The sequence below is a fragment of the Heloderma suspectum genome, chromosome 12 (genome assembly GCF_057233095.1).
Source record: "Heloderma suspectum isolate Gila_16-S chromosome 12, 16-S_ref, whole genome shotgun sequence".
In the NCBI taxonomy this organism is placed as follows: Eukaryota; Metazoa; Chordata; class Lepidosauria; order Squamata; family Helodermatidae; genus Heloderma; species Heloderma suspectum.
Genome location: NC_139469.1, coordinates 11651065 through 11677068, shown reverse-complemented (window position 1 = coordinate 11677068; position 26004 = coordinate 11651065). Strand labels below are relative to the sequence as shown.

The 26004-nt window shown below is 41.1% G+C and overlaps 1 protein-coding gene across 15 annotated transcripts in view; it reads right to left on the bottom strand.

Annotated features, from left to right (window-relative positions):
• The window catches only part of USP22 (ubiquitin specific peptidase 22), a 134967-nt gene that overhangs the window by 36678 nt on the left and 72285 nt on the right, over positions 1–26004 (bottom strand). For all 15 annotated transcript variants that reach the window (XM_084818391.1, XM_084818389.1, XM_084818387.1 and 12 more), the window contains 2 exons: positions 11903–12072; positions 5161–5308 (listed from right to left, as the gene is read on the bottom strand). In XM_084818391.1, the coding sequence (XP_084674517.1) occupies positions 5161–5308; positions 11903–12072 (318 nt within the window). The remainder of the gene's footprint in view (positions 1–5160; positions 5309–11902; positions 12073–26004) is intronic.

Below are 26004 nucleotides of genomic sequence, written 5' to 3'. Positions count from 1 at the left end.
TTTTAAACATTTTATAGTTCTGTAAGGGTAAATCTGCTCTCCTAACATGACCAATACGCAAGGTAAGTTCCTAATATAACAGGCAAGGCTAAATTTCTCGATTTTTAGAAGTATATATTTTTACTTTTATCCCACAGGCCAGTGGAAGTATAGTAAATGAGAGCTCTCTAACCACATTTAAGAGCCTGGGAGCATGCACTCCCCTCCCCTCAGTAAATCCCTCCTCCCGAACTGGTTTAGGAAGATTTCGGCATAGGTTAATTACCATGAAGGCTAACCAGTTGTTCTGGTTTACCAGGATTTGAAGTTGGTTAACCATCTTGAATAGGCAGGGAACCTGGCCAGCCTTAACTAGGATTAACATCTGTGCCCAAATATCCCCTAAGCAAGTCTTGAGGTAGGTGGGAGAAATCTGCTGAAGGGGAAAGAGAACACACATGATCTCGTGACCTACTTCCAATCTCTTTACCACAGTTAAGAACGATGTTTCATAATATGTGCTATGGCTTCCTGTGGGTTACAGAGTATAAATCACAGCAATAACCAACTGAAATCAATAAGCAGGTAACTAGATACAAAAAATACTGCCCTTTCAAATCCTATCAGATTAATCTACTACCACTGCCAAGAAATATCACATAAAAAGGTAATGTGGGCTAACATTAAAAACGCCTGTACATGTAAAATGTTATAGCTATGTATGCAGTAGCTTTGTTTGGTCATCAACCAAACCCACATACGCACATCGTGGTCAGGCCACTGTAATGAGCTCTATGTAGAGCTACACTTGAAGAGTGTTCGGGAGGTTTTAATTGGTAGGAAAAGTGGTAGCTAGGTTGCCAAGCTATGCATGGTATCGTGACCATATCACACCAATAGTGAAAGATCTGTGCTGGTTGCCAATTGTTTTCTGGGCTCATTTCAAGGTATTGGTTTTAACCATGAAACCTTTGAATAGTTTAGGGCCTGGCTATCTATAGTTACAAACCTGTCTGGTTAATAAGATCTAAAACAGAGGCCCTTTTAAGAATATAAGAAGAGCCATGCTAGATCAGACCAAGGGTCCATCTAGCCCAGCATTCTGTTCATACAGTGGCCAACCAGCTGTTGACCAGGAAAACACAAGCAGGGCATGAGCACAACAGCACCCTCTCACCCATGTTCCCAAGCAACTGGTGTACATCAGCTCACTGCCTCTGGTACTGGAGGTAGCACATAGCTATCAAGACTAGTAGCCATTGATAGCCTTTTCCTCCAAGAATTTGTCTAACCCCCTTTTAAAGCCATCCAAATTGGTGGCCATCACTACATCCTGTGGTAGCGAATTCCATAGTTCAACTACGAGCTGTGTGAAGAAATCCTTCCTTTTATCTGTCCTGAATCTCCCACCAATCAGCTTCATAGGATGACCCCAGCTTCTAGTATTTTGAGAGAAGGAGAAAAATGTCTCTCTATCCACATTCTCCACACCATGTATAATTTTGTACACCTCGATCACGCCTCCCCTTACCCTCCTTTTTTCCAAGCTAAACAATCCCAGCTGTTGTAACCTTCTCTCATAAGGGAGATGCTCCATCCCTTTGATCATTTTAGCTGCCCTTTCCTACACTTTTTCCAGCTCTACAATATCTTTTTTTAGGCGTGGTGACCAGAGCTGTACACAGTATTCTAAGCGTGGTCGCACCACAGATTTGTAAGGGGCTGTATGATCTTGGCAGTCTTATTCTCAATTCCTTTTTTAATTATGCCTAACATGGAGTTTGCCTTTTTTTCTTTCACTCTCTCTCTCTCTTTTTTTTTTTACAGTGGCTGCACACTGGGTTGACATCTTCATCGAGCTGACCACTACAACCCCAAGATCTCTTTTCTGGTTGGTCACCACTAGCTCAGATCCTATCAGGCTATACTTGAAGTTGGTATCTTTTACCCCAACATGCATCACTTTATACTTGCTTACACTGAACCACATTTACTATTCAGATGCCCATTCTCCCAGTTTGGAGAGATCCTTTTGGAGCTCTTCACAATCCCTTTTTGTTTTAATCACCCTAAATAATTTGTTGTACTCAGCAAACTTGGCCACTTCACTGCTCACTCCTAATTCTAGATCATTTACGAACAGGTTGAAAGGCATTGCTCCTAATACAGATCCCTATGGGACCCCACCATTTACTTCCCTCCATTGGGAGAATTTACCGTTTATTCCTACTCTCTGCTTCCTGTTCTTTAACCACTTACTGATCCATAAGAGGACCTGTCCTTTTATTCCATGATGGCTAAGTTTGCTCAGGAGTTTTGCGGATACTGTTACCTACAGAGGACTGCTTGACAGGCGTTAAAGGGCTTTCTCCTGTGTTGCTCCAAAACTGGAGAATGTACTATCTTCAAGTTGTGATTGGTCCCCACACTCTTTTAGAAATGTGTCAAAACACATCTTTTAACTTAGCTTTTAAAATATTTTCAGTGTGTTTTAAATAGTTTTAAATATTTTATACTCTAAATACACCCCAAATCCCAAGAAAAATAGCCACAAAATAAGGCTTTCATAAGGATTTTTCCCCACTTGGCTGATGGGCTTAACTCTATCCATCACCAATGCAGACAGGAGAGTTCGCTTTCTTTCTTTTTTTTGAACTGTAACAGGTTTGTAAGGAAAGGTATTGTTAGCTGCTCCCAAGTCAGTCGGACAGGGGATGGAAATTTTTTTGCCCGTTTATAAGGAATGCCAAAACTGCATGAGACTGGCTTGGATGCATTTTTTAAAACAAGGCGAAATACTAAACTTGCATGGCATTTCACTACTGGACTATTTCACTATGGAACAACTATCTCTCAAAAAAGATTGAAACTTTTGGCTGGAGAAATCTTGCAATGTTGCATTACTGTAGCAGTTGTGGACTGAGATAACATGCAAGATTTATCACATTACGACTTTGATTTCCCTTGCTTTATACAGTTTGTATATAGATTTAAAAATCTAATTATAGCTTCTACTTATTATCCAAGCTGCACACTTTGATTTTGCTTCACTGAAAAGGGACAAGGTTTAATCCTTGCATCTAAAAGCCATTTCTTCCACTTTGGGTTTTGTCATCTTCACACAGAAGCCAATATAAATGGCCTCGTCACATTTTCACTGGCCTCCAGGTAACATCCCTGCTGGATACTCTTAATAGACAGCCATTTCTGCCCACAGGAGGATAAGATTGCTCCCTTTTCAATTACCCAAGTCAATTAGGCTCAGTGAGGAGGGGGGTCTCAAAAGACTATTCTATAAGCTTATTCACAGCAACACAGAAAAGTATTACCCACTCACTGGGTTTCCCATGACATCTGGCAGGAAAAGAAGAAAAATGAAATTACCACCTACTTGCACCTGTCAATATGTAAAGCAGCATAAAAAAGTGCATTATGAAAGGAAAGAGAATTCCCAGTGATTGTGTAGTTGCAGGTGTGGGTTATAAGCTCTACTTCTGCTGTTTTATAAGGTTGCTGTTGTCACTTCAGGGAAAATGTGCTCTGTGTGTGCTAATACATGTTCTATAGCATTACGTTCAACTGTAAAGACTGAAGAGATTCAACTGCCTGAGGTTCATCAGCCTTAAGAGCTCTATGTGCCCACAAGATCTGGCCAGATGGAACCAAATGAAAAATTCTGTGGATTGAAAAAAGTCTGTTATAAAAATCAATGTTCTACAAAAATTCTATTTTCAGTTTTTAAACATTTCCTTATTGGTAGTTTTTTCAATTTTATCATCTTGGCGAAAAATTATCTTGGATTTTATATGGATAGGATAGAGATCCAGATGTGCAGCTGGAACTTTCTTCCACTGCTTCAGTACTTTCAGGTATCTCAAATGGTTAATATACTATTAGGAAATTATGGTCCACTAAGAGGGCACAAAGCCTTCAAAATATTGGTTCTATTAGTTTATTAAGAATTACTTATTAGTTATAATTAAACAAATATATTCCTTTAATATTGGACTGGTTATTAAGGGTTTGGGATATTGTATACAAGATCAAATTAACAAACTTCGTCAGGGTCATGGAACCTAGACCAACATAGGTATGTTTTTAGAAAAGGACTCCATACAGCCATATGCACTGTTGGGAGTAATTTAAAGAAGCTTATTAAGGGATCTTTTTATTTTTACAGTGTTTACTTATGTTGGATTTTTGTTGATTGGCACGAATGGCTGTGTTCACATGCAGCAGTAAGCCAGAATTCTAGAGAATCCTGGCTTACCATTCTGTTCGCTCCCATTTGGCTCCTTCCACTAGTGGGAGCAGCTAAATTAACCAGAAATTGAAATCTTAGTGTGTTGTCTGAACCAGGGCTCCCGGCTTGCTGTGTCTCTTAAAAGCCAGAATTTGCTAACCAGGGTTTGTTCTTAGTTTATCATTCCTGGCTTGTTTGGGAGCAACAAGCCAGGAGACCCTGTTTGAATGACATGCTAAGCTTTCCATTGCTGGTTTGTTTAGCTGCTTCCACCGGAGGGAGAAGCCAAATCTAAGGAGATAAACTGCGTGTACCAGCACAAAGCACATGAATAGTAAAGCTAGGATCCTCCAGAATTCTGGCATACCATGGCATGTGAACATAGACAATGAAATTAATTGCTTTCTTCTGCTATAAATATGTACTAACAGATCTTGTTATGAGATTTTGTGAAGGTGAGCATGTATATATCCTTATATGTGAATTGGGTTTTTTTAAACAGCTCTATTTGCCATGGCCAGTACTTCTCTGTGATATTTGTTCTTTTCACAAATGTTGCTTTGAAGAGGAAGCTGTCTGATCAGGAGAACCATAATGTACTGACAATTCCATGAGAAATGATAGTTGCCAAGTCTATCCATTTTTTTAAAGGAGTAACTATTTTTAAAAATTGTTTTAGATGATCAATATATTTCCTACCATAACTCTCAACATTATTATCGTCCATTCTTTTAGTAAGGAGATTGTTTTTAATTAGTTGCATGTTTTAATTATGTTGTATATTTTTGTTTAAAGATATCAGGAATTCATATTTGAGTTTTTAAAGGACCCTTGGTAATAGGTATCCAGCCCTGGTGACTTGTCCATTTGTAACTTGTCAATTAACTCTATTTTACCTGTTTGTAGTACAACAATTTTCAGAGGGGAGATAGCCTTACCTTTGCAGTGTCGATGTAGCACATCTAACGCAGCAATGAGGAACTCGTGCGCATCTTGTTGCTCGTACCCTGCTAAATGCCGTGCATGTGTCCATACCAGGTGCAATAACCTATATGGAATGTGAGGAGATCGGTGCCCAGAGTAGAACTACTCGGGGGGGGGGGGGGGGAGAGAAACAAAAACAATCAAATTTTTCATTCTTTAAGAACGAAACAAAAAATACAAACATCTTTTAATAGCTTTACTTGAATTATGTTGTAGATCTTGAGAGAAAAATACCCAACTTCTAAAACACAAAAATTGTTTAGGAACAGACTATACTGGCTATATTAGTTATGGGTTCTTTTACATGTCATGGAAAGTCAGCTTTGGCTGAAAACAGCCAACCTGAATCAAGTTCCCACTCCTTTCTTTTAATATATAGTAAAGGAAAAACATGATGCAGCATCATCACATTATACATTTTTCTCACCCCATATTACTGGCTGTTTCTTGGGGAAGGCGATAACAGTGACATCACAATCAGCGTTGTGGGATGGAAAAATTTTCAGTGCTTTAGTTTTCTGCAGAAAATTTTATGCTTCCTAAGGTCATTAGTAAAAATGAATGTATGCTAATTGCAAATACTGTATTAGGCAAGCTTGGCAGTTTCAAAGTTGTAATGTTTTTTCAGGTGATTCTCCCTAGCAAGTATGTGAGAGAACATATATATATGTAATTGAAATACATATATGTGTCAGATCAAAACAGAACTAATAAACAGCGACAGCGAAAGTGAAGGTGCCTGAGCAACCTCAGTAGAAGAGATGTAATTCTGCTGAAATAGCTGAATGGCTGTCAGTATATCATGCACATTTTGAGGGGTTGCTAAAATTGTGTCAACTGTTCCCAGTACTTTTGTTTCTTTCTTACATTTAAACAATGTAAGGGAGGTACATGCCATTGTATTCAAAGTTTTACAAGTATTCCAATAATAATTTCTACATAATATAACATTTAAATCACATTGTGTGCTTTAATTCCCCCCCACCAATATTTCAGTTCAAATATAGTGGGACAAAAAATTAACATGGGGCAATGTATTTTTTTTTTTTAGTTTTGTTGTTTACTAAATACAAGTAAAATAATTATGTTAAATTAGATTTCTCTAGGGCAGGGTGAGCAACTTGTGGCCTTCCAGATGCTTTGGCCTATGGTTTCCATCAGTTTTAGCCAGCATAGCCTAAGATGAGGGATGGTGGGAATTGTGGCCCTCCAGATATTTTGGCCTACAAGTTGCCCACCCCTGTTCTAGGGCAGAACATTTTTCGATGCAAACTGAAAATCTTCCTATGCATATCACCTTATGCAAATTATTGCACTTTGGATTGAAACATTTTCTGGGAAACTCACACCACAACACACACTTGTATAACTATATTACAGAAGACCAAGGAGGAGGAACTCAACAAGGGGTTGCCATTTCTAGTGGCAACCTCATGTTTGTCATCACTTCAGTTATGTTCTCAGATCAGCTGAACACAGGAGCGCCCAGGATCCATTTTGCAGTGTCAGTCCAGCAGACTGGCAACTAGATGTCCAGCAAGTGACTACATTTTTTTTGCAGGGTAAACCTGGCACACACATCAGACACCCAATTCAAAACCTTTCCTGTGCTTTTATCTGAAGAAATGAGAAAACAGAGCAGGTGGGATATCTCTCCCCACATAGATGTTCAGAGCAAAAGAAAAACACCAAAGCCACCCAAAAAGAGTTTGCTGTAAATCAAAAGCTTGCTTCCAGTAGCTAAAAAGACCAGGCAGCCTCATCAGTTAGAACGTTCGGTCTCACTTGTTTTGTTGTATCTTATTCTATGGAACCAATGCAGCTAATGGGCAGAGCACTGCTGAAGGTTGGCTGAGCAGTCATTAGATGTGGCAGAAAGTGTTGCTCTGCCAGTGGGTTAACACTTTCACCCTGGAAAGCTCAATGAGTGAAGAAGTACTACTGGCTGTGTCCTTGCCAGAGATAGGGCACAGAACAGGGCATTCTGGGGACATGTCTGGGGTGGCCTCAGATCCACAGGATCTGGCCCCCAAATAACGCCAGCCTGGAGCTGGGGTAGTTATCGTCACACATGAAAAATTGCCCCCCCCCCAACTACAACAAGCCAGCAGAACTTAGGATGTAGCAGTTCCTCTGCCATGGAAATTGCCCCACTCCCTGCAAAACATAGGACTGGTTTGTCAGCCAGTCCTCGGTGGGCCACTTTGGCTGATCCAACAGATTTTCACAAGTAATGAAATCATTCATAGTACACTTCAGGTAATTATGAACTTCTTGACCCTGCAGTTACTACTATTTACCCTAAGTGTCACTGTGCTAGGCAGTTTACTAGTTTTACTGGTTACTAGACTTGGTTGAGCTCCATAGAATCCCTTAGTAAGTACAGAAGTGGGCAACATTTACAACGCAACCCCATGCATGTTTATTCAGGAGTAAGTCCCACTGTGCTCAAAGGTGCTTAATCCCTAGTGTTTGCTAGGGTGTGCAGCCTTAGTATCCATATTCAGCCCAGTATGCTTAGCAATTTATTCCCCTATCAGAAATGATGTATGCGTGTCCTTAAGGCCATTTCTGATATAACAACTTGGAACGTTTCATCCATTCAGCTTGCTGAAACGCAATCTTGGGTATATCATATGGCTAAGCAATGTCATGTCAGAATCTTTCCCACCAACTTTTCTTCAATGCAGAATCCAAGTCTACCCTAGAATTGGGGTTTTCAGGCCAATTCAACAACTGGTCTTATCCTTAGCAGGCAACATGATGCAGGATATACTAGGCTGTGTCTTCAGAGCAAAAGAACCCCCTTACACAAGGGCAAGGATATGTCGGCTGCATGGCAATAATGAATAGACCCATCCAATCTACAGAGGTTGTACATGAGCCACGTGCTGGTGTTCCACCAGAACAACAACAAAAACGTGTACAATAGACAGGCACAATCTCAGTGGGGCATATGGCATCAATATGATGTTGATCCTTGCCACCTCATTTCTGAAAAGGAGATGTAAGGGCCATCCCTTGTCATTCTTGTTATATCAAGGCTACAGGCAACTCTAGGGCAAGGCTGAAGGAAAGTAACCAAGCAAAGAAGCCAAGACGAGTTCTGTCCTCATGGGGGGAGGGGGACAGCTGGCTTTCCCCAAGGTATTTCTTGAGCTTCTGATTGACTCCGTTTGCACGTCATGGTACACCGCCATGGGTTCATTAACCTGCAGGGCTCCGAGATGTGCGCCAGCTGCCATTTTGAACATGCAAGCCTTTTTCTGTGGTGACTGAGGTTCAGTGAACTAATGAGATCACACAGACAGCTCATCTTGGATCTGGGGATGGGGGGAGCAACCATGTTAGCTTGCAGTTTTGAGATTTGCACATACATAATGTAATGTACCTAAGAGGGCAGTTCTTCTCCTTGCAGAGCTACTGATATCCTTGGCTTGAAATTAAACTGCAGCAATGCAACAATGCACGAACACCTTTTTATGTACAAAAGGATCAATATGCAACTCTTGGATGCCAACAAGAATGACACCAAGGGACTAGAGACTGGGTGTGGTAATCGAAATTGCTGACGCAGCTGCTGTGACAATATAATTCAGGGAACTGCAGCAATAAAACTCCTCTGTTCTGTCACTTCTTACAATCAGTCCTGGCACTATCTGGTCACTCTATCCAGTAGCATTTTCCATAATTACTCCACTGTAGCCACCTGATTTTGTATTATTTAGTGCTTCAATTAGGATGAAAAGGAATCTTAGGCAGCAGTTCGCTCAAAGCATTGGCCATTATTAGGCAGAGGGTGCAAATGCATCCAGCCAGCATCCCTGCAGCTATGCAGCACTGAGCATAAGTCATGCTTGTACATGTAGCAATAGCACCTCTGCATTTCCTTTAGACTGCCTCTGCCCCCACCCCAAAGGAACTTAATGTAGAGGAATGGGAAAAATGTAGAGGAATGGGAAAGGACAGCAGAGGAGAGGAGAGTGGAGGGGAAGGGTGCCAAAGATCAATTAACATACACATACAGCCCACCAAGATACTCATGTCAAGCAAGCCTATGATCAGCTGTGCTTGGCTAAATTAGGAAGTCTAAGGAATCCTCACAATATAAACTAGGGAGCACAGTGTGCCCAGCAGGATCAAGACTCAGGAAGATCCTAATCTGAGTCCTAATCTCTATATCTACTTGAAAAAAAAACGAAAGATTATTTTTAGGAACCATTGTTCAAACTTGTAACCTTTACATAAACACCAAGTGGAAAATTGAGACTGAGTGAAGGGGACACTTCTCCTTCTAGGTTGCCTCTTAACCTCTAGGGGAATGTGGCTGGTGCGCATGAACTCATGCTGCTCTCTTAACTGCAGTTAAGAGATTGGGAGAGAGCCGTGGAACTGCACTGTGTTTAGAAGAGTGAATTCCCCCCTCCCAGCTTAGCCTAATTTCTGGTCTAAGGACTTTGCCTCGTGTGTATGAATTATGTATTATAAATGTTTAATTTGCTTGGCTGTAAATTTTCATTTTGCTATAACCTGTAACTGGTCGCCTACTAAATTTGATTTGGATATGGGCTTAGCCATAGTTGCTTTAACTGCAGTTAATGTGTCAGTACTGCTTTATCTCTTAAGGATGGAGGGGTTCACTCCAAGGAGGGGAGAGGGAGTGCGGCCCTGTGACGTGCTCCTGGTTTCTGGACCACAACTGAAAGATCAGTCCTATTACATCTCTACTTACCTGTTTCCAGATTTGCTAGAAACTGCACATGTGTGCGCATGCACACACACACACACATTAGATGTGGAAAGGGGCTAGAAGGGCATCTAGTCTAAATTGCTGCTCTAAGACCAGACCTAGAACATCCCTAATGGATTAGCCCATATCCAGAATCTGGCACTGGATCTCAGTGGTGCCTTCCTCATAAACAACCTCCAGGGTAAGGAGTTAGCTCAGCAAGCTAAACCACAATTTCACTGCATATCTGGGATCTTAATCAAGGTTAAGACATTAAACAAGGTGCAGAGAACCATTTTCCTATGAAGGACTGTTGACCCCAGGGGAAGGGCAATTGGGGGCCACAACTGATGGCAGGTGGAGCCAGAGCTCACAGTGAGTGGAGTTTGCAGCATTGCATAACTCTTTGTCTCTTTTTGTGCCACCCCATCCTCCCCCCCGCCACACACACACGGAAGAGGAAGTGATTCCCAGAGGGGCAGTTCTAAGCGTAGGCCTGCAACATCTAGAAAACTGCATGATGCTGAGGCTGCATGAAGTTAGGCTGAGAGTTAAGTCTTATGTCTGAACTAATTTATCTTGTGTTCTTTGGGCTATAAAATGGTATGACGGTACTGGTGTAGCTCCTTCTTCGACAATGAGAGTCTGGCTTCACTGTACACAAGGGATTCCTAGGAAGCCTGTATATGCTATTCTGAGCTTCTTGAAGGACAAGGATATAAGCAGACTAACATTCCTAGTTTCAATTTATTTGTACCCTACAAAATATCCCACTGGCATTTAGTCTTCTGGCCTTTAAAAGGCATTCATGGGTGTTAGGGATGATTTTTAGGTTGCCCCCAACAGCACATCACCACATATCCTGAATGGCATTCTCCTATCAGGAGATTAAGTTACCCACCATCTACATACATGCACAGTCTCAAAAGTATGCTCCAATGTCTTTATTACAGGAAATAGATAAAATATCAATCTAATAAAGGCATATTACTTTTACTGGAAGTTATACAGTGACTTTAAAACTTGTAAAACTGTTAGCTTTGCAAAAGACAAGTACAAAGTGGTACTCCCACACAAAATAGGTAATGCTAATATGCAGTGGTAGGCCAAACTATTTTCAGTGTGAAATCCTGAAGTACTGCACCTGGAGAGAATAATCCTGCAGCTATTTTCCTAAAGGGCTTCATAATAGCTTCCTGCTCCTTTCTTCCCAAGAAAGAGTAAATTAGTCTGCAACTCATGGAAGACATCTCTGACTAAATAGCATTTAACTCTGCTTCAGCACTAGGAAATAAGCTGTGTGAAAATGAACTCTTAGCAGTGTCAACAGCTATTGCTTTCATTGCAATTCAGCTATGCTTAAAAAAGCAACTTCTATTTGGCATGACTAGCACAAAACTAGTAGTATAGACAAGCTTAGGTATCCTAACTTACATCAAAGTATAAATCCTCATTAGTTTTTATGCAGTTACAACTCTGATTAACTTTTTAACACAATAGTCAGAACACACCAAACCATGGTTAAGGGAGCTTACCTATGACTTACTTGATATCTATCCCAGAACAGCAGTTTCTAATCAGCCAGTAAATCAGATTAGAAATCATGTTTTCAAGTAGGTTTGCTAACCATAATTTGCATTAATTATGTTTTGGTGTTAGGATTAATAAATCATAGTTTGGGCACTGCTCTATCTCCAGGGCCTGCTGCACCATGAAGAATGGAATGAACTTATGAAGGGAAGTGCCAAGGAGACAAAAATTGAAAGCAGACCAGCAGTTCTAAATCATGGTTCATCTGTTATACTTTTAAAAGCTTAAATCATGGTTCCTATTGTCAATTATGGCTAGCACAAACCACTGTCTGGTGCAACCTGAACTGAACCTGAGAATCAAACTAATAGTTCTGAGTGTTACAAACTGAGTGTTACAAACTCATAAGCTATGGGTAAGGAGAAAGGGTGACTCACCTCCTGAAAAAGGGTAGACATTTCACAGACCAGACATGAGCTGGGGCTTTGCATTTCACATTTGTGTCTGTCGGAGAGGAAGAAATCTCGCAGTAGTGGAGTGTGGGTAAGTGCTTGGACAATACAGTTCATAAAACATGTGTTCCCAAGATTGATTAGCCCTCTTAGACCTATTAAAAAAACAGAAATGGAAACAGGAGAAGTAAGTATTGCTTAGTGTTACAGAACTGTAGCTCACTTATTAACTCTTTTTAAAATCATCATCATCATCGTATTATTATTTATTACATTTCTATACTACCCCATAGCCAAATATCTCTGGGTGATTTACAGAAGTTAAACAATATTCAACACAAAGAGTTGCAAATCGTGAATTTTTTCTACTGAGGTAGATTACATTGTACCAATGCATGCTCCCCTTCCACCGTAAGTGTTCAAGTTTTCTCCACTTTTAAAGAGACTTTTAATGCTTTTTAACCCCAACTTTTGAGATATAGCAAGCAACACACCTATATAAAACAAGTATTTCACAAAACGTGTATACCACATGTGTCACAGCTAGATATATATACACACACACACAGCGCTATGCATGTTAAAAAGTGCTCAGATACTACAAAAGCTGAAATATGTTCCCAGGGGTGCATCATACATAACACTCTGGTTTAATCTAGAAACAGCCTCTATTCCTAAAAATGTGCTGATAAAGAAGAGATATTTGCTTCCTTCTCACTGTTAAGCAAAATAGCTTATATTGTCCATTTTAAACAGAAGTACATTAATACTGGAGCTTTTCAGACTTTGGCCACCGTGGGCCCTCTACAAATACTTAAAGACAGTTCAGCTGGCAGCACATTCTTACATAATGCCTGGAAGGTGAATGATACAATAAGGCAACATGGCTCCAAACCATGGGTCTCCAGTTTTTACTGAACTACAACTCCCATAATCCCTGAACATTGGTCATGCTGGCCAGGGTTGATGGAAGTTGTAGTCTAACAACTGGAGACCCAAGATTAGGAACCACTGTTCTACAACATGCTTCCTTCCAAAGGGTTTTATCCTCATCCCTAACCCACATTTGCACCAGCACAAATCAATCTGATGTAGAAATAATTACTTCTTAGATTGTGCAAGTCAGGAGGATTGAAAGTCAGTCAACCCTCTGTCTCTAACACACATACATACTCTTTCTCACACTCACACACACACCAGGAGGAGTTTGTGCTCCCCCTTGCAACTGTCTGCCTCGTGTTATCAAAGACATACACTTATCTGAGCCAAGGAGTTTGGGGTTTTTTTTGGGGGGGGAGTGGAGAATAGTTTTGTTGTTGCTGTTTTTAAACAGTCCAGAGTAAGAAACCCTTGCTGACTCTCAACTGCAAATTACCCAGCAAATGGATTGTATCCACTGTTAGTCCTACTTACAAGTAGACCTACTGAAATGAATGGAACTTAAATTAGTCTTCGTTAACTTAAGTCCCATTCATTTTAATGGGTCGACTCTAAGTAGGACTAACACTGGATACACTCCAATGGGCTCTGAACCAGAAACAAAGACAAAAATAATTTCTTAACAGCTGGAATTATTAGAAGCTTAAAAATATTTGGAGCGCACAGCACTACCCACAGGATTATCATCACACACACTCAGGTGCTGTAGGCACAATGATATCTATAAACTTGCCATAGAGCAGGTGATATGTGAGGGGCTCACACACAATAGTGACTTGTAATTAGAGCTGTGTGCAAATGGCCTCTTGAAATTCTCCACCTTACTTGTGGGCAGAGAAATTTGGGAGCCAATTTCACCAAATTCTCAACTGTTTGTCCAAGATAAGAGTTCCCCATTGGCTTGGCTTGTAGCACAGCTTCTTTCTTTTTGGGTAAGCATTTGGGGGGGTCTTCATGCTGCAACAGCATCAACTATCTTGGCAGGCTGGCCCTCAATTTGCATCCACAACAATGCAGGTGGGGGCAGTGTTATGTCTGGCTCCAGGGATGAGGTGGAGTTAGTGCTCTGACAAAATCTGTCATCAAATTTCCTGAAAGTTTCCTCCCCCCATGAAACAAGGCTTCTATTGTTTTGCCTCATTCAGGATGTTTTATAATTTATTTTTGTGGTGATTTTGAGCTTACCTAATCACAGCTAGCCTCCCAGGCTGCTTGCACGTCCTGATCTGAACAAGCCCTATTGGAGGAATTCTCATGGTGCCTTCAACTGGCCTTTAATTGAAGTGTGGGAAGCTGAGGGGCCTACAGGCTGCCAGAGAAATGATTGTTCAATGAAAAACAGGACGCTTGTGCTCACTCCTCAGCCACCTCCTAAGTAAGGTAAGCCCAAGAAACCCAGACCCAACCCATGAGAATTTCTCCGGAATTTCCTCATTGAATTGATTTTTGAAAGCAATTTCTCTTCTATCAGATTGAATGAGAACGGTCTTAAAAAGTGTGGGGGACATTTACAGCACAGCACTACTTGTAACTGCAACCCTTATGGGAACCATCAAGTGGATGTGTTGTCTTGGCGTAAAGAAGAAGACACTTATTCACCTTCAGTTTTTGCTATCGCTTTAAAAATAAAGAACACTGAGAAACAAACTCAGTAATAAGAAAACCTAATGTTAGTAAAGTTGAAGAGGACTGTCAGGATATTCAGTTTCATAAAAGTTTTGGTCCAAAACATCAGTGTAAACAATTCTGTGTGGGGGTTGGAACTGGCCATCTTTTCAAGCATGGAAGAGCTTTCCTCAACCTTGCAGCTGGATTAAATGTCAAAAGTATCAAGAGGGAGGGTGGTCCAAACGCAGACACCTGTATATCAACTGCCTGTGTTCTGTGGAACCCAAGATGCTTGAAGGAAGAGTGCGTTCAACCCCATGCCATGAAGGGAATGAAGTTCTTCCCTTAAGCATTTTGAAAGCGGAAGTGTTAATCTGATTGCTTTAAGTGTTATAAAGAGATGGGCAGTTTCTCTCTCTCCCACACTTTATGGAGTGCCATACCTGTGTAGCCTCTATGGATTTCACTCACTGCCTTGTACAATGCAACTGCTCCAATGAGCTTAGTTTCCCCTTCTAGAATACCAAAGGTGATGCTGGATGTGGAACCATCAGTTGAAAGTTGCCGAATTTCTACCAGTCCATGACGATATAATGCGATGGCAATGCTCAGATTGTTCAAAATACTAAATGGCCCTTGTGATGCACAAGAATATGCCTGAAGAGCCCTTCAGCTTCCTTTGCTAGGAGGGTGTGTAGCCCTGTTGCTAGGTTACTGCAGACTAAAGGCAGCAAATCACTGTGCTGGATGGCATACTGAATTTCAGCCAACCGATACAATCTTTCCAAAATCAATGGCATAAACACAATATTTCCAACCTAATTGACAAGCCACTTCTATTTATTTTTAAATTAGACATTAATTTTTTTAGTTATTCCATTTGTGAGCAGTAGTATATGCTCCTCTTGTCTAATGGTTAATTTCTCAGTGCAGCCAGTAGCACAAATATTGCAAATTGTGCAGGTACCTTTTAGCTCATGTGTGTCATATGCCATTATACTAAAAAGGTTCATGGTATTGTATATTGCGGAGATACATCCATACATGCATAAATAAATAACTAAGGGGTGTGAAGCAGGGAACTGTTTAGGTACAACAAGCTGTGTACAAAAAAAGAACTTGGGGTGGAGGTGAAAACAGGTATTACAGAATTCTATTCCTTTCTGTAACAACCCCAAATCCTTCAACGAGAAAACAGAATTCAACTCAAAATACATTGTGCATTATCAGGCACATCAGCATCATTTTAATGTACAAGGAAATCCAGCCAGGAAATGCATGCACAACTTGGAAAACTGATTGGATAAAAGAAGAGTAATGTGACATATGAGGCATGCATGTCGGAATAGTAGAAGGAACCAGGGGAGGTCGAAGAGCCAAAGTATTGATGCACAAAGTGAAAAAAGTCATGTGCGGCAATAGCACTGGGGCCTAATTTCCTATGACCCACCCACAAAGACATGGGGGTTTCAGTGTTTGCCACATTTCCTTACCTCTCTTCTATTGCATTAAAATGGTTTCTGTTTTAAAAGCATCTGCAGCCCTAGTTCTGTTCTTCCTAATTGGAAAAGGGCAAATTAGAACAGGGGGCTTCAAGAAATAGGAAGTGATGACATGAACCATAAGATGACTGTAGGTTAAGAATTCAATATAGTCACCTTAGAGAGAGAGAGTCAATTTTTATGCTTGTCCCAAGATCTGTGAATCACCTTTTCAGGTACCCTGGAAAGAGCACACATTTACACGAGTTTTCTCCAAAAGTACTTAAAAGTAGTCTTGTTGGACTAAACAAGGGACAAGCCCTGCTAAAAAAAGAATCAACATGGCTTACACAAAGGTAAGTCCTATCTCACTAACCTTTTAGAGTTCTTTGAGAGGGTCAATAAATATGTAGACAGGGGTGATCCAGTAGACATTGTTTACTTGGACTCCCAAAAGGCTTCTGACAAAGTCCCTCACCAAAGACTCCTGAGCAAACTTAGCAGTCATGGAGAAAGAGGACAGGTCCTCTTATGGATCAGTAACTGGTTAAAGAACAGAAAGCAGAGAGCAGGAATAAATGGTAAATTCTCCCAAAGAAGGGAAGTAAATAGTGGAGTCCCACAGGGATCTGTATTTATTTATTTTATTTACAATATCTGCATACCGCTCCATATCTAGAACAGATTTCAGAGCAGTGAACACAAGAGGTAAAACAGTAAAAGGATCAAAAAACAACACCAGATTAAAATTAAGCAATTTTAAAAACAGGACCAATGCTTTTCAACCTGTTCATAAATGATCTGAAATTAGGAGTGAGCAGTGGAGTGGCCAAGTTTGCTGATGACACCAAATTATTTAGGGTGGTTAAAACAAAAAGGGATTGTGAAGAGCTCCAAAAGGATCCCTCCAAACTGGGAGAATGGGCATCTAAATGGCAAATACAGTTCAAGGTAAGCAAATGTAAAGTGATGCATGTTGGGGCAAAAAGGGATTGTGAAGAGCTCCAAAAGGATCCCTCCAAACTGGGAGAATGGGCATCTAAATGGCAAATACAGTTCAAGGTAAGCAAATGTAAAGTGATGCATGTTGGGGCAAAAAATCCTGACTTCAAGTATAACATGATGGGGATCTGAGCTAGCAGTGACCAACCAAGAAAGAGATCTTGGGGTTGTGGTGGACAGCTCAATGAAACTGTCAACCCAATGTGCAGCTGCTGTAAAAAAGGCAAACTCCACGTTGGGCATAATTAGAAGAGGAATTGAGAATAAAAATGACAATATCATAATGCCTTTATACCATAATGCCTATGGTGCGACCACACTTAGAATACTGTGTACAGCTCTGGTTACCACGCCTAAAAAGAGATTGTAGAGCTGGAAAAAGTGCAGAAAAGGGCAACTAAAATGATCAAAGGGATGGAGCATCTCCCCTCTGAGAGAAGGTTACAACAGCTGGGATTGTTTGGCTTGGAAAAAAGGAGGGTCATGGGAGACACAATAGAGGTGTACAAAATTATGCATGGTGTGGAGAATGTGGATAGGGAGACATTTTTCTTCATCTCTCAAAATACTAGAACCCAAGGTCATCCCATGAAGCCGATTGGTGGGAGATTCAGGACAGATAAAAGGAAGGATTTCTTCACACAGTGCATAGTTAAACTATGGAATTCACTACCACAGGATGTAGTTATGGCCACCAATTTGGATGGCTTTAAAAGGGGGTTAGACAAATTCCTGGAGGAAAGGGCTATCAATGGCGACTAGTCCTGATAACTATATGCTGCCTCCAGTACCAGAGACAGTGAGCCTACGTACACCAGTTGCTGGGGAACATGGGTGAGAGGGTGCTGTTGTGCTCATGTCCTGCTTCTGGGTTCCTGGTCGACAGCTGGTTGGCCACTGTGTGAACAGAATGCTGGACTAGATGGGCCCTTGGTCTGATCCATCATGGCTCTTCTTATGTTCTTAAGCCACAAAGCCAACTTTCATTTATTACCACCAAGATTTTGAGCTCTCCTCTGAGAAGTTATTTTCCAAGATTACACACCACAGCCACCACCAGTACAATGCAAGAGAATGTTCGGGTAGAGCTTTAAAATAAGCATACTTCAGTAATTTGAAAACCTTATGAAATGGCTGTAAGTAAAACTTGTGCAGATCAGTTTTGGCATATATTTATTTAACATTGTTTATTATACATGCTGGTTGCTAAGCCTGCTTTGGTATCGGTTCATCTTCTCAGTATCAGTTCATTACAATTAATTAGGATGTATACCTTGCCCTACTTCTAACGCAAGTTCATAATATTCCAGGTTCTCATTTATCCTCACAATAATCTTGTAAGGGAGATTAGTGTTCTTCTATTTTAGGATAAAAAGTAACCCTCAGCAATACAGATGTGCCCAAGAAGCCACCCAATGTGCCCATGGATTTAGCTGCTGCTTCAATGCTGGTCACCCAGGTCCAGGCTCCAGCACTATCCACTGGAAATACACTGTTTCAAATATGTGGTGACAAAATCCACAGTTGCAATCTGGTAACTATGGCAATGGTTGGCTTGTTTGCAAGAGTTCTTCTGATTTGGGGCGAGGGGGGATCCAGATGCGAAATTTCTGTGGTCATATGGCAGCCCAATGGATTGGTCACATTGTAACCTGTAACACACAAACAGTCATGAAGTTTAGACATCATGCATCTTAACAAGACTGTATGTAAAGGAGATCTAGAATTAAAAGACTTGAACTTACTTGGGAAGGTGTTCAAACCTGGATTACGCTAGGGCAGCAATAAAGTAGAACTGCTACAGCTTCCTTTCAGCCATTACCTGAGGAGAACCCATACATTCAATCAAATTCAACATTAAACACCAGAACAACTGTCTACTTAAAATGACGATCACTCTTACCTTGGATAAGAAATACAGTCAAACTTCATTGCTGGAAGTCAGCAGTGAGATTGGTACAAACTATTCTTACATAAAACTCCTGAACAAGAAAAAAAGGAAGCCAATACAACAAGTGATTCAACAACAAGTAAGTGTATGTTGGTACAGCAGTGGTCTATACTATATATTTATGACATTAAACTAACCAAATGGACCTGGCTAGCATGAAAAATGCCTGTAAAACTTTACAGTCAGTGTAGTGATGTCCATTTCAGCTAGAGTACATGAGTTCATACAAGTTTGCTTGGCACACATCATCAAGGAGGCTGTTATAATTGGTAGTCCAGACGTAAGTACTAGATCTTTGATGCAAGTGTTATCAGTCACAGGTATCTCTAGCGATGGGTCAGGGTTGGGAAGTGGAAGCAGGCATTTAGCATTAGGACAAGTGGCATTTAATATGAAGGTTACAGCAGGCTGTGTAGTTTTTCTTTCCCTTGTACATGAAAATAAGAAGGGGAACAAGGAAGCCTCCTCCATTTTCACCTTTGGTTCTTGCCAAGAACAAGATATTTTCCTTGTGTAGATTCTGCAGTACCCATTCCTCTTTACCATCTTTTAGACATAAATTAAAATGTTTTAATTTCAACAAGCTTTTAATGTTTAGTTCTGCCACTGTTTTTAGCTTGATTTTTAATTGATTGCTGCTTTTAAACTGTTATTTTGTTTTAATTTTTGGTAATGTTATGATTAATTTTGTTTTATTATATTGTATTTTCTCTTATCGTAAACTACTCCGTAATAGGAGCAGAAGAGCAGGATATAAATAATTATAGGCATATGGTCACCCAAGTTTGGTATTACATGGAATGATAAACATTGCACCCCTTAATCAGAAGGCTGGAAATCATTTGTGTATATGCAGGAAAACCATGAGGCCAGACAGGCTGTTCGCATAAGTGATGAAGATCCGATGCTGGGTGGTAGCATAAGCAATGGAGATCTGATGCTGGGAGCAGGAGCTTTTCCTTGTTCAAGAGGTTTCACGGGTGCCCACCTTCAGCTTGGCTGTGAGTCGCCTATACCATTTTAGGCCCTCTGCCAAAGATCTGTACTACAAACTTGCATGGAAAGCTTTATTCCTCAGCTATTAACACAAATACTCTTGCTCCTAGAAGTCCCAAGGTGCACCACCCTAAGAAGCCACCAAACACACTTTCACAATATGAAAGCCAGGGCAGACAGTGCAATACACCTTAAAACTGGATGTCTGTTCTCAAGGGTTCTAAGCTACTTCAGGAAAATGAGGTTGTACTGATTGGGTTATATATGCATGAAAACCAATTCATATCTCCTACCTTATTCACTTCTGTGATCTTATTTTAGCCAGTATTATGTCACTTCAGTGAGGTGTAGTACCTAACACACTCTGAACACCGGGTGCATGTTATATAGCAGTCAAGTCCAAGTCCAATAATCATCACTTGTTCTTGTCTATCAGTTTGTTTCGACAACATAGAATAACGACCGCTTACCATTTTCAATGTTTATATACTATCAGGGTTGGTTTCCACAAAATGCTGTCCATGTGCTTTGCTGATGCTTGTGTGCATCTCTGCAGATGAAAATTCAATTTTTTGATTTATGGAACTATCCATATAATCTGAAAGTAGGCCCACACAGAGTAATTTGGATACATCCTTTGTTCATAGATGAGATCATGAGTACCACAAATTCAAATTTTGTGTTTCTGCAAAGCATCCACAATTCTGGACCATAAGCAAGATGTTAAGTACCAAATATAACTTCTCAGTGGCACAGTTCTGAGTCCCACATAGCAAGGGGAGGGAAAGCTTCCATGTGATTTAATAAAAAATAAACTAACATAGAATCATAAAGTTGATAGGAACCTCAGGGGTCATCTACAGCATCCCTGATAAGTGGCCATCCAACATCCGCTCAAGTATTTCTAATAAAGGAGAGTTCACCACCTAGCAAGGCAAACCTATTCCACTGTCGAACAACTCATTAGGAAGAACTTCCTGATGATATATTTAGTTGAAATCCTATTTCTTGTAATTTGCGACCATTGGTTTGTGTCCTACCTTGTGGAGCAACAGAAAGCACACTTGCTCCAACATATATGTGACAGCTATTCAAATAATTGAAGATGGCCATCACATCGCCTTTTAATCATTTCTTCTTCAGGCCAAACATACCCATGTCCTTCAACGTTTCTTCACTGGACTTGGTCCCCAAGTCCCAGAGATCATCCAAAGACTTTATTATATTTTAAAAATCTGCATACAAATATTATTTCCTCACATCCATTTTTTTGTTCGTAAGGTTTTATTCATTCATTCCATTTTTGCACTGCCCAATAGATGAAGCTCTCTGGGAGGTTTACACAGATTAAAAACTATTAAATACATTATAAAACCATTTACATACAAACATATAAGCAAACAGCACATACATATATCTACAACAGTTTTAAACAGTCAACAATAAGAAACATCCAAGACCCGTTTAAAACTTCATCATATGTTGCCAAATGCCTGAGAGAAGAATGTCTTAACCTGGCACCGAAAAAGGTAATAATGTTGGTGTCAGGTGGGCCTCATCAGAAAGATTACTCCATAATTGGGGGGCCACCACCAAGAAGGCCCTCTCCCTTGTTGCCACCTTCTGAGCCTCCCTCAGAGAAGGCACCCAGGGGTACGTTCATGCCAGGAGAGGCACTCCATCAGGTATTGAGGTCCCAAGCTGTCTAAGGCTTTATAGGTCAAAACCAGCACCTTGAATCTGGTTTGGAAACATACAGGAATTGTGGACTTATATGTTCAACATACGAGTCCACAATTCCATTTGTTACTCCAGTGAGTAGCATAATCCCCCGTCCTTCTCTGAGCTTGGAGCTGGAGATCATCCTTGACCACACTGTGCTTCAGCCATATGTCAGGAACAAGAACTGCTTGTAGGTTCATTGTATAGATTAAGGCTGGCTACCAAGGTCAGCCAAGCTTTGTGGATCCCTGGTAAACATTTTATATATAACTGTTCAAATGTTCAAAACATCCAGTCATTGTTACTATGGTAACCACTATGTAAGGTTTCTCCTAGGCTTATACCATTTAGGGCTATGCTATGGACAATGTTGCTAGTTGCAAAATCCATTTTAAGTTTCATAAATGACTTGTGTGCAAGGCTTTCCCCCCAATTAAAATCTAAGATATTACTAGCTCCTTTTGTGTTTATTCTGCTTTGTTCTTCTTTCTCCAAACAGGATAACCCAAATGTTATCCAAGTCTGATATGTGATTCAAAAATAGACAATGCAAGGCAATGTGAATCATAGAAGATTCACCCAAGAGCAGCTGTATTCAGAATGGTGGGCAGAAAGCTCTCTGCACATTATGTAAGACATCCATTGAAGCGCTTCCTCCATTTTCCATTCTCCTCAGTTACAGGCTCTGTACAGAGTCAATGCTTGTAACTGGTTAACCATGGCTTAGCAAATGGAAGTGAGCTGTCTGCTCACATGCCCCCCCCTTCTCCACAAAGCGTAACTTTTCACCATTGTCCTTAGCCATGGTAAAGCATTACCATTGGCACCAACCTTAACAGTCATTAAGGCTAAACAGAATTAGAAGTGTACCCAGGATTTAAAAGCAGAATGGAACCCTGGTCCCAAGTCCTTGCTAAGTGGGTCCCCTGCCTAGCCAATTGTTGCCCTTGTAATGTTAAATGCAGTCTAGAAGGGAGGGGAGAGAAAGAGCACAATTCCACAGCCCACTCCCAACTGCTTCAGCATGCCTTTGCGATTGGGAAGGTTACGTCTGTCCTGGTCCACAAAGGCTGAACATATTATTGGCAAGTAGCTTTCGGCATTTAAAAAAGGATGTAATATGCATCAGATTTTGGCAGAAAAAACATATTTCAAAGAATGGTGGACCTCTACAAGTAACCCATACCAATCAAACCATGTAACTGAGTCATTCTGAAGGAATGAATGATTCTATAATCATCATTCTCCATGACAATGCAACAACTAGGCTATCCCTCACACCCACATTCACAAACAGGATATTGCACTTTTGGAACTGAAGAAGAATTTGCAGGGCTATCACACAAAGGCTAAAATGAAGATGAGGACTGACAGCACATTAAGGCCCTAGAAAGTGCTGAAGAAATGAACGCACACACACGCAATGATGAAAGGAGAACAGATCACAATGGCTTGGAGATGCAGCAGGCATTAACTTCCCACACTTCCAAGCCCTCTACTAGAAACTCTGGAGACAGTTCAAGTCTGCAGCCCTCAGCAGCATTGTAAATCAATACTGGAGGAGCTCTGCAGTGACCTTGCATCAAACTGTGTGCCTTCATTTAAAATCAACACCAAGGCAGCTTAACAGCATTGGACTAAAGGCACCGCAGGGTGAGCCTGCAGAAGTAGCCTAGCAAGACACAATACTGTTTCATAATGTAGCTAAGGCTGTTTGCAATCAAACAGTCCAGATTCAGAAAAATTCTGTAAGGTAAAGAATCAGTCTCTTCACTTTCCTCAGTGAATCTCTCAGAAACAACATGCATAAGCTAAGTATCTGAGGGTCCATGCGAAAGATCAGAGCTAGCACAAACTCACAAGCATACCAAACAGCCACCTAGAGGGACATATGCTTGGGGGTGACGCCTGCATTTCAGTACAAGATAGCCAAGCAATGAGGATGCAATCATGCAGTTCAAGAGGTACAAGATCCCTTGCAGTGCTGATGCTCCAGGATCTTGTAGGTCTTTTACAATCTGATATGGGCACTGCACAAGTCCATGTGACATTTATTTGTTACCGCATATCCCACCTTTCTACCAAAACTGGCACTCAATGTGGCTAACAGCCAGCGAAGTTTGATACAGCCAACATCATAGAAGAGACATCCCAGTTTCTCTCATGTACAAGACAATGTCTCTTAATAACATAGAACAATTTCTTGTATCAAGTCAGACTACTGATCCATCTCGCCGAGTACTGACTGGCAGCAGTTCTCCAGGGTTTCAGGTAGGAGTTCTTCCCAGCCCTCCTCAGAGATGCCAGGGACTGAACCTGGGACCTTTGGCATGCAAAGCACATGCTCAGCCACTGAGCTACAGCCTCTGTCTTCCAAGATGATGCCTGCTGCAACACATGGAAGCATCATCTATAAACAAGGACATTATTCTTTTTTTCTTATATACATGCTTATGTATACTTAATCAAATATTTATTCCATTAACTGAAGAGGCTGTAGTTTGTTTTTAACAAGGGCAATAGCCCCAGGAAAATGTCATCTGAAGAAGCAGCCATTTAGCACCTACCTTTACATACAAGTACAATGATCCTGGAGTATAAAGTCGGCACGTGATGCTCTTTGACTTCCTGCGCATGAACTTAATTACTACGTAATATCATAATTTACTTCTGAAGCTTATATACCTAGAATTGGCTTGCTCACGAGTAGCATCTAATTCCCATTTTACACGCAATGTATTCTTCTCCCCACACACTCTGCATCCTATTGAACAGACTAGGAAACAAAACAATATTTAGGGGCTGTTTAGAAGAGGGTATTAAGGTTAAGTTATAACAGCCATTAAAAGGAAATTATACTGGTTTTGTACGTTTGGGCTGTCCTCTTTCTGCACAGAGCTTTGCTACTTGCCCTGTAAGCTACTAAGCAAGTAACTTCTCAGCCTCAACCTCTTTAGATGAAATGTAAGATTCCGTTTGCTCTTTAGTCTCCAAATAAGAATAGCATAAAGCTCCCTTAACTCTCAGTAGTGTAAGTGAGAGAACATAAATGGACATTGGGAAATGAGTTTATGCTTTGAAAACCTGAGATTGCATGGGTAAAGATGCTGAAAACGTTTGCAATTTTTTTGGGCTGGAGAGGACTGAACGCATGTAAATTGAAAGCTGTAAAGGCAGAGATTCTCACAATATACTGCTAAAAAAGAAAAACAGAGTGGGGAGGGAGGAGAGATAGATGTTGGGGCCAGGAGAAAACTTTTAGAGAGATGCCAGTTATTAGCAGAACAACAGTGACTTCCCCAAAGCATCAGATTAACTTGCAATAACCAAGGAATACACTGTGCTTTCAATTAGGGATGGCGGAGAATTTCTCCCTGAATCTTTGGGAGGCCGAGCGCCGACGCATTCGGCCCCCCGAAGTTGGTTGGGAAATTCTCCGCTGGCCCCCGGCCCCCTGCCCCCCCCCCCCGGGACTTACCTTCGGCGAATGTCCCTCTCGGCGGCGGTTCGGCGGTGGTTCGTCGCGGGCAGGGGCGGCGGCCGGTCTCCCGACCAGCTGCTGCTGCCGCCGCCATTGCAAAAAAAAAAAACCAAAGTAAAAAAACAAAAAACACCCATGATAGGCTACGTGACGATTTACATAGCCTATCACGGCTGACTTTGGAAATCTAGCCGTGATAGGCTACGTAAATCGTCACGTAGCCTATCACCGGGTCTTTTTTTTTAAACTTTTTGTTTCGCGGCCGGGGAGACGGGGTGCTTCTCCCCGGCCTGAATTTCGGCCGGGCGAGGCGGGACACCTCCCCCCCCTCGCCTGAACTTCGGGGGGAGAAGCGAAGCGCCTCCCCCCCACCGCGAAGCCAAGCTGCGAAAAGGTAAGTGACTTTCATACATCCCTACTTCCATACTGAATGGTATACATCCTACTTCCATACTACTACCATACTGAAATACACTGGATTGTGTGGAGCAAAGAGAAATCCATGGCTAGTCCCTCTATCTTGATTATGTGCAATTTGCAGAAGCAAGGTTAAGAATAATAGTAGGGTCAGTGCAGAGGTAATTAGGGTAATCCAGTCCTTTTCTTTGACAACAAGCAGGAACCAGACACTTATTTAGGGAGGGGATACTTACGTGATGATTAAGAACTTCAAGCGGTACTGAAAACACTGATCATTGCAAAGTGCTTCACTAAGAATGCACGAGAAGATCAAGGAACTCTAAGCATGAGAGTCACTCTCCTACTCTTTAACCATTTGCCACACTGATATCAGAACCATGACTTGCTAGTTTGAAATTCAACATTTCCCTACCAGGTCCAGTCTGGGCATTTTAAGGGGCTATCTTGAAGAAGTCTAGCTGCACGGATGAAAACACCTTGTAAAGCT